General features: G+C 42.8%; 1 protein-coding gene across 1 annotated transcript; it reads right to left on the reverse strand.

The window, feature by feature from the left end:
- Positions 1 to 2155: 2155 nt before the first annotated feature.
- Positions 2156 to 8795, reverse strand: POLE4 (DNA polymerase epsilon 4, accessory subunit). The gene is made up of 4 exons (XM_045369005.2): positions 8546 to 8795; positions 8005 to 8089; positions 7282 to 7323; positions 2156 to 2479 (listed from the first exon to the last, which is right to left on the reverse strand). The coding sequence occupies exons 1-4, from the start codon at positions 8756 to 8758 to the stop codon at positions 2466 to 2468; spliced, it is 354 nt and encodes a 117-aa protein (XP_045224940.1). The 5' UTR covers positions 8759 to 8795; the 3' UTR covers positions 2156 to 2465.
- Between the last annotated feature and the right edge of the window lie 371 nt (positions 8796 to 9166).

Consider the following 9166-nt stretch of genomic DNA (forward strand, 5'->3'; position numbering starts at 1 on the left):
TACCTTGATTTTCAATAAGAAGTATATTAGTTTTCTATTGCTGCCATAATAACTTACCACAAATTCAGCAGCTTAGACACTTATTTACCTCAGAGTTCTGCGGGCCAGAGGTCCAGTGTGGCATAACTAGATTCTCTGCTCGGGGTTTCACAAGGCCAAAGCAAGTATGTCAGAATGTGTCAGCTGGCCCGGCTGTTATGAGGAGGCTTGAGGGGAAAATCCACATTCAACTGCAGAGACTATTGGCAGAATTCCGTTCCATGCGGTTGTGGGACTGAGGCTGTTTCCTAGCTGTTGATCATCACTCTCAGCGTCTAAAGCCTGCCCACATTTCCTGCCTTATGCCCCCTCCATCTTCAAAGCCAGCAACAGGCCTTGTCCTTTTCATGCCTTAAATCTTTCTGACAGCCCCTTCTGCCCTCAGCTGGGGGAAAGCTGTTTTTAAGAGCTCATGTAATTACTCTGGGCCTGCACAAACAATCTAGGATCATCTACTTGAAGGTCAACAGATTAGTAACATGACTTATATCTGCAAAATCGCTTCAGATATGTAATGTAACATATTCATGGGCATAAAACCAGCGGGTGAAGGTGATGGGGGCCTTCCTTCTGTCTGCCTACCACATACATTTTACACAATGACCTAATATACACACATGTAAATGAAACAACAATTAGAACACTTACCGTTACTAAATTCAACACTGTTATTTCAAAATGCTAGTGGCAACACACTTTGATTTCACATCCCACTAATGAGCTGCAAACTGTAATCTGAGTTTATCTTGAAAATGGACCATGATATCCTTTTAAATTCCCATTGGCAATAATAGGAGGCCTAAAGAAGGGCCTCTGGGGTCTGTTTCATGCTCAAAATCATATGCAATGTTATAGAATTACAAGAAACACAAGACAATCCCCGATTAGAGAGATCCTAGCGAATACCCAGCTAGCACTACTCCAGTTGTCAAGGTCATGAAAAATGAGGAAAGACTAAGAAACTGCCATAGACCAGTGGAGACTGGGGCAACATGACAAGTAAATATGATATAGTAACATGGACTGGATCTGAGAAAAGGGGTATTAATGAAAAAATGGTGAAATCCAAAGAGACTGTAGTTAAACAGTAACCTATAAATGTCCGTTTCTCAGTTGTGACCAATGTACTTGGTAATGTTAACAATGGGGAAACGAGGTAAGGGGCATATGAGACTTCTCTCTACTACCTTTGCAACTCTTCTGCAAATTTAGTATTACTCCAAAATAAAGCTTATTTTTTAAATGTTACAGTACTGAACATCTGTGCATCATTCTAGGGAGCAAATCCCATGGACTATTTTAAAAATGATCCGTGACCCAATTAACAGCCACTGTCCAAGGCTTCCTGCTGCTTTCCTTAACTGCTACTTTCTAGGTACTCTGCCTCCTTCGTTATGTCACCCACAACTTTCCTCCACACCAAAGCTTAGCCAGGGACTGCAGGATGTAGGGAATGAGGAGTGATTATGTAATGAGTATGACGTTTCAGCTTGGGAAGATTCTTAAAGTTCTGGAGATGGATGATGGTGTTAGTTGCACAACAATGTGAATGTACTTAATGCCACGGAACTACATGCTTAAAAATTATTACAAAAGTAAATTTTACTTTATGTACAATTTACCACAATTTTTTAAAATGAGGTACTAGTACATGCTATATAGCATAGATAATCCTTAAAAACATTATCAAAGTGAAAAAAGCCAGACACGATAGACCACATTATTACATGATTCCATTCATATGAAAATGTTCTAAAATCGACTGAGGTGACTGGTGTACATATTTGTGAATATACTAAATACCACTGAATTGCATATTTTAAATTGGTGAAATATAGAGTATGTGGATTATATGTCAATAAATAAAACTTAAAAAATTTTAACTGGCTTTCAATCTAGGACCGTCCTATTTATTTGAACTCCTGAGGTCAAGTGGTGTTCCATAAATTCTGGAACCACTTTCTGGTGATGTGCTGGAAAAATAAAAGAACAAAATTAATGAAAGGACTGCAGGTTAGAATGGCTGGCAGGGAAGATCAGGAAGGTCTGTGATCAGGTATGGTGGCTCTCCCATCACAGGGTAAGAACAAAGGTGAGATTATAAAACACACTAGACTGAGGTTGATCAAAAACCTTTATTCTGGTCCTCATCATTCAGGAAGCCACTTATGCAGAACACTTTCTTCATCCCTGCTCTAAGCAGCAGCAGCTGCATCCAGGCTTGATATGGAAGACAGACAGAAGCAGTGGAAGACCTTGCAGAGAAGAGCTCATTGATGAGATCTCTGCTTATCCCGGCATAGGTGAAGGCAGAACAGGAAGAGTGTGTGTAAGTGCAAAGACTCCGTTCTTCAAAGCTGAGGCCTGTGGACAGGGGTGAACTGAAGGCTGCAGATGAAGGCTCACAAAACTGCCCCGCTCAGCAATCAATCCAAAGTACCTAAACATACAAAGAGCAATGAGTATACCAGGGGACCTCAGGAGCTGGATTAGTGTGACAAGCTGGGCTAAGTTAATGCAGAAGAGGCTCCAGTATTGGCAGCAGTTCTCTAAGACCAAAATACTAATTTTGAGGATGATCTATCCAAAATATCCCCAGGGAAAAACATGTCATTACAGATGGTGGGCAGTTAGGAATTAAGCATACTAGTCTGAAGAGTTAGAATTAGAAGTGGGAAAAGAGCTAAGAAGTCGTTGTGTAAGTTAATGAACACTGATGAAGACCATATAAGGAAGGAATAATATAAAATAAATGAGGTAAACTCCCTAATTAAAGAGAAACTTTTGAAAAGTTTCAGTTCCAGATGGGGGACTGGGCCCACAAGTACATATGCCCTCCCATCCAAGATTCCATTCAAAAGGTAAAAAAGTTTAAAAAGTATAAATCTACAACAAATAGGGGCCCACTGGCAGTTAATGGATTTCAACAAAAAAACTGAATAACAGAAACCTGATCAAAGTAGGCTTATAAATAGAGCAGAGGGAAAAGGAGCCTAGAATGAACACAGAGGGGCTGCAGCAGAAGAGGAGGCCCATATGCCTAAAAGAACCATGAGGAAGCTCCAGGCTCAAGTCATCAGGAATGGCGATGTGAGATGAAAATTTGGTTAGTGACCAGAGGGTCTGTATGAGAAACAGTTGCCCGTCTTCCCACAACCCTCCCCACAGACAGCACAACCAGAAGACAGGCATTTAAACCTAACTTGGAAGAAAAGAAAAAAAAAGATCACAGGGCTCTCTTCTAAAGAACTATGTTTAAAACAAAAAAAAAGGCTGGGTGCAGTGGCTCATGCCTGTAATCCCAGCACTTTGGGAGGGGGAGGCGGGCAGATCACTTGAGGTCAGGAGTTCGAGTCCAGCCTGGCCAACACAGTGAAACCCCATCTCTACCAAAAAATGCCAAAATTAGCCAGGCGTGGTGGTGCATGCCTATAGTCCTAGCTACTTGAGAATCTCTTGAACTTGGGAGCGGGGGTTGCAGTGAGCAGAGATCACGCCACTGCCTTCCAGCCTGGATGACAAAGCAAGACTCCATCTCAAAAACAAATAATAAATAAAAATGAAATAAAATATACCAAGCATTGTTATAAATCGATTTTAAAAAGGACAAAAATGCATAACAGAAAAATAGGAGACACCCCTCAAAAAAAAACAGGCATGCATATGAAAAGATGTTCAATATCAGCCACAATCAGGGCAATACGAATTACCACCACAATGCAACTATCACTTACATTCAATAACAGCATGTCAAAAATCAAAAACTCTGGTAATACCATGTGTGGGTAAGAATGAGAAGCAATGGGAATTATCATGCACCGCTGGTAGGAATGTGAATTGGAATACATGAAATTCAGCAGTACCTACCAAAGATGGAGATATGAATACCCTATATATCCTAGGTTCCAGCAGTATTATATATTTTATACACACATACACATCTACCCTAGAGAAACATGTACAAGACTGTTCATAGCAAGTTGTTCGTAATAGCAAAAATAAGGTTTCCCAAATATCAACATTAAAATAGCTCAATTGTGGTACTGTCATATAGCAAGGAATATGAATAAACGAGTTATGTGCAATCACACAGATGAATCTCATAAATGCGTTAACTTAAAGAAAACAGTTGTGTGACAGATGTTGACCAATAAATGCATATGGTTTGGTTCCATTTGCAGAGAGTTCGAAAAAACAAAACTAAACTTTAGTGCTCAGGGATGCATGCTAATATAGTAAACTATAAAGAAAAGGAAGCAATTACCAAAAAAGTTAGGATACAGTAATGTCGGGAAAAGGGATGAGAAGAGATATGATGAAGAATGAATATATGTGGGACTTTTGGGGGCTGACAATACCCTATCTCTTGGCCAAGATGGTGGTTACGAGGGTATTCATTTTATCATTTATTGACTTTACATTTACAGCACACACACTTCACATATGTTGTATTTCATAAGACTTAGAAAAAGAATATACATATACACATATAAACATATTTGCATAAAATATCCAGGTTATACAAGAAAACTAGTAACAGTTGTTTGCAGGGAGGGGACCTGAATGAGGAATTAAGGGACAGAGAAAGGGTAGAGAAAGACTGTTTACAGCCCTAGTTTTCAACTTCTACAATCAATGAGGGATAAAGCATGGAAGATTTAATTGTGATAAGATTTAAATGTTATTAGCTTTGACAATGTCAAATTACTAGATAACACAAATTGATAGCTAGATGTGAACTAAAAAGAGAAAAGGGATACGTGCACTAATAGTCATACTTTACAAACTGGGGAGTCAAGAAATGCATTAAAAGTTGGACACAACAACAACCGAAGACATTCCAGTATGTTATATAAACTGTAGAGGTAAAGAAACTAAAACTAGTGATACAACTACCAAAAATAAGAAAGACAAGAGGGGATTTATTGGGTTCTACAGGTTAGCCAAATCTTCATTTATCACAGCAGGAAGTCAATACACACTGTCTACAGCTGACACATCAATGGGTAAGCATATTAATTAGAAATAAACGTAACCACCAGAAAAGCTCAAAACACTAACAAAACAGTGGGCAGACAGCAGCTATACTTCATTATAAGCCATTAGGTAACTATTTGATTTTCAACCATGGATATGTATTGCTCATAAAAAGGAAAAAAATGTATTTATTTAGACCATACACATCTAAGGACATAAGAACATTTATTTTACCAAGTAAAAAATAATATAATGCAGACTGAATCCACAGGGGCTATGGTGGCTAACATTCAGATCTACCAAAGTAGGTTAGAGCAGAAGGATTCAATTACAGAGATAAATGAGGATGAAAGCAGAGGATGAAAATAAACACAGCAATCATTCAATAAATGGCCATTTATTAAAAATCCAAGCTAAGCACTATGCTGTGATAGAGACTAGAGTGGAAAACTACATAAAACCTCCCCACTTCTACTCCTAGTACCCTCCAGTTTATTTTCCCCAGGACAGCAATGTTGTGTACTTAAAATACAAATCTGATCATATCACTCATGTCTTTGAAAAGCTGGTAATTAAAAATGAAGAGGTAAAGTAGGCTCCAAACATTTTTGACTGCAGAACTTACAGAAAGTCTGTCACAAGGAGTGCCTGCCTTAGGTAGGACTAAAAAAAAGTTAATTTTAAGAAAAATGAGTAGGTGGAAAGAGAGGCTGAAGAAAAATCTGCAAATTAAAAGAATGCTCAATAGTCTAGGCATGAAGCTAGCCATGGTAATGTATCTAATAAGACATTTAAAAAATATCTATCAAAAGGACCAGGGACCTAGGTTGACATGGAGATGCAGAACAAAGGAGTAAAAAGAGTAGAATAAATCAAGAGATTTCTAAAGGTAATAAGGCTTAGAGGAGGTAATGAGAACACCCCGGGAGAATGAAATGAGGATACATGGCTTTTGCCAAGCTACTCAATCAAAATACAGTCATGTGTCGCTCAACAACAAGGATACATCGTGAGAAATGCATTACATCTTCAGGCGATTTCACCACTGTGTGAACACCATAGAGTGTACTTACACAAAGTTAGATGGTATAGCCTACTATACACTTAGTCTACAGGGTATACCTATTGCTCTCAGGCTACAGACTTGAACAGTATGTTACTGTACTGAATACTGTAGGCAAATGTAACATGGTGATAAGCGTTTTTAAACATATCTAAACATAGAAAAGGTAATGTATTTCATTAGGATGTTATGACCACTACCTCACTGGGCAACAGGAATTTTTCAGCTCCATTATAATCTGATGGGACCACCCTCATGTGAGCAGTCCATGGCTGACCAAAATGTTACTATGCAGCACATGACTATATATGTGTAGTGAAGAGTAAGCTGATCAGATTTAAGAATTAAGTAGCGGCCTGGTGCGGTGGCTCACGCCTGTAATCCTAACACTTTGGGAGGCCGAGGCGGGCGGATCACAAGGTCAGGAGATCGAGACCATCCTGGCTAACACAGTGAAACCCCATCTCTACTAAAAATGCCAAAAAAAAAAATTAGCCGGGCGTGGCGGCAGGCACCTGTAGTCCTAGCTACTTGGGGAGGCTGAGGCAGGAGAATGGCGTGAACCCGGGAGGCGGAGCTTGCAGTGAGCCGAGATCGCGCCACCACACTACAGCCTGGGCGACAGAGCGAGACCCCGTCTCAAAAAAAAAAAAAAAAAAATTAAGTAGCAGAAATAGCTCTGAGGCAAGGTAGCTAAAATTAGGTATTTCAAATATTTGCTTTTTTAATGAAAAAATTTAGTTAGTACACAAGTTAATCCATGACTCCTAAAAACACAGACAAGTACAAGTCTTATTGCAGCAAAATAATCACTTCACACAGATTGTTGAAGAAAAAAGAACAAGCGGTCACCCTTTAAATGTTGACAATTGTTTCTGATCTCTAACATGATAAGGGGGGCAAGGCTGATATCTAGGTATGGCGAACAAGATAGGAATCAAACTTCTGAATTCATCTAACTACACTGGGATTTTATATTCCCTCCTATTTCTTTATGGCTAGCAATTTTCAGGTAGAAGTTTTAATTCCCCAAGGGAGAAAACTGAACCTCATTTAGCAAGTTACTTTTTTCTAACAGCAAGTACGGAGAAAGAATTATCCCTACACAAACAAGAAGCAGGCATCTGTTTTATGAGGTTTTGAATTTCACATCAACATGCAAAAGACAGGCGGAAATGACTGCCCACTGAGAGAGAACTCACCTTCCAGAAAAGCAAATTCATCCACAGCTTCTATTGCATTATCTGAAACACAAGGCAAAGAGACACCTGACTAACTCCAGCCATGCTGACGTCAGTCAGAAAACAGCACAATCTACAGTGAAGGGCATGAGGCTTTGGGCAAAGGAGGGCAATTATAAGATGCATCCCTTGCTGCCTTGAGATCCGTATCTACTCTACCAGCAACTCTCATATATGTATTAGTTGCCTCCCTAGAAGAGTAAGAAAAGTGTAGGCAAATACCATTCAATGCGGGGGGGGGAAGGAGGCTCCTAAAATACATCTAAATTATTTATTCGCTTTGCTCTTAAAGTTATCAGAGAAGAATGTGACAATAGACGCAGGACGCATGAGAACACGGTATATGAAAGCTTACACAGGTGAGGGTTACCAACCAGACAAGAGTCAGAAATCAAATCCCCAGTTGCTAGGTGAAAAAGAATTATCTTTTTCTGGTGCAATTTGGCAGAAGGTATGAAGGGATCCAGTCCGCTTTGGCAACCCCAGACACCACACACTGCTCCACCACCCCAAGCAGAGAGCCTCTACAGGTAGGGCTTCCTGGCACTGTGGCCAACAGAAACCATCCTGGGGAGAGACGCTGTGGGACCTCTCAGATCAGAGTGACGTCTTCTCAACCTGCGCAAGGTAAAACCAGCCCAGCCCTCCCTTCTCTGTCCCCAGACACTGGCAGTGCCACTCTACCCAAGTCTCTCCTCTGAAGAGTTTTCCTTTTTCCCTGCTGAGCACAACAGTAGGCATCTTTTGCAATGGTCTCCACAAACAGTTCCTGTGAAGTAAAAAAGCAAAGTTTTAGTAATGGGTTCTAGCACACTGAGGAGGTGAGGGCTCTGGTTTGTGGGTGGGGGCAGAGAGGGAGAAGGCAGGCTCAGGGGCAAGAAAATGTTCTGGAAGCTAAGATTGTCCTGGACTTCATGAACATCCATTCCGCCACCCTCTTCCCAGGATTCTCCTTCATTCACTAAAGTCTCCTACAAGTTCTGTATGAGGCCCTGGAGATACAAATTAAAGTCACTCACTAACCAGGTCCTCAACAAGAGGGAGGAGTGTTAACAAAACACACAACTCGCATAGGTCCCCGGCCCCTTTCCTCCGCCTTCCGGGTCCACACCCACATCTCAAAAACCGGCCCACGCCACCCTAAGCCCCGCCCGCGGAAGGCCCCGAGGCTCCGCCCCGCGCTCCACCTCCCCCACCCCCGCGTGCCCTCGCGCTGCTGCCGCACCGCGGCTCGTGCCAGAATGAAGATGGCTTCCTGTCCGGCTAGCGTCACGTCGGGGTCCGCCTTCACCAAGGCCTTCACTCGCGCCAGAGGCAACCTCGAGAGACGAGCCCCAGGCACACTCGTTGGGGCTTGGGGCTGCAAGGCCGCTGCCTCCCCAGCAGGTCCCTCCTCCTCTCGGGGTGTCCCGCTTCCTGCCGCCGCCGCCGCTGCCATCCCGGCCCTGAGCGTGCTGCGCGCGGCCGCTGACTGTGCGCGCGCATGCGGCGCAGGCCCTTTCCCGCGCGGGCTGGAGGCCACACCCTGTGTAGGCGCGCGACTCCGCCCCTACGCGGCAGGGCGGTGCCGGAAACTGGGTGGGCTGGGACTGGGCTCCGGCTTTTCCCTCGCGCCTGGTCACCCTTGGGCTGTCGTGCCCTTGGTTGACGCTACCGGTGACCCTCTGGCCCGTTGGGCCTGTGGAGCCCAGGCACCTCCCCTTGGTGCCTGTGCCAGGCTGGTAAGGGGAGAAATCTAGACTGGGCTCGAAAGAGAGCCTCCGTCAAAACGATGTTAATACCCCAAGGCTAAGGAGGGCACGTGTCCGAGGGAGGCCCGGCCCTGGAGGTCCCAGCATCGTGGAAG

This window comes from Macaca fascicularis, chromosome 13 (genome assembly GCF_037993035.2).
Source record: "Macaca fascicularis isolate 582-1 chromosome 13, T2T-MFA8v1.1".
In the NCBI taxonomy this organism is placed as follows: Eukaryota; Metazoa; Chordata; class Mammalia; order Primates; family Cercopithecidae; genus Macaca; species Macaca fascicularis.

Coding starts and splice junctions, on each gene's coding strand:
- POLE4 (XM_045369005.2), bottom strand. CDS start 8,758: ATGGCAGCGGCGGCGGCGGCAGGAAGCGGGACACCCCGAGAGGAGGAG. Junction 8,090..8,545: donor TCATTCTGGCACGAGCCGCG/GTGCGGCAGCAG, acceptor TTTACTTCACAG/GAACTGTTTGTGGAGACCAT. Junction 7,324..8,004: donor TCTTCAGAGGAGAGACTTGG/GTAGAGTGGCAC, acceptor CTTGTGTTTCAG/ATAATGCAATAGAAGCTGTG.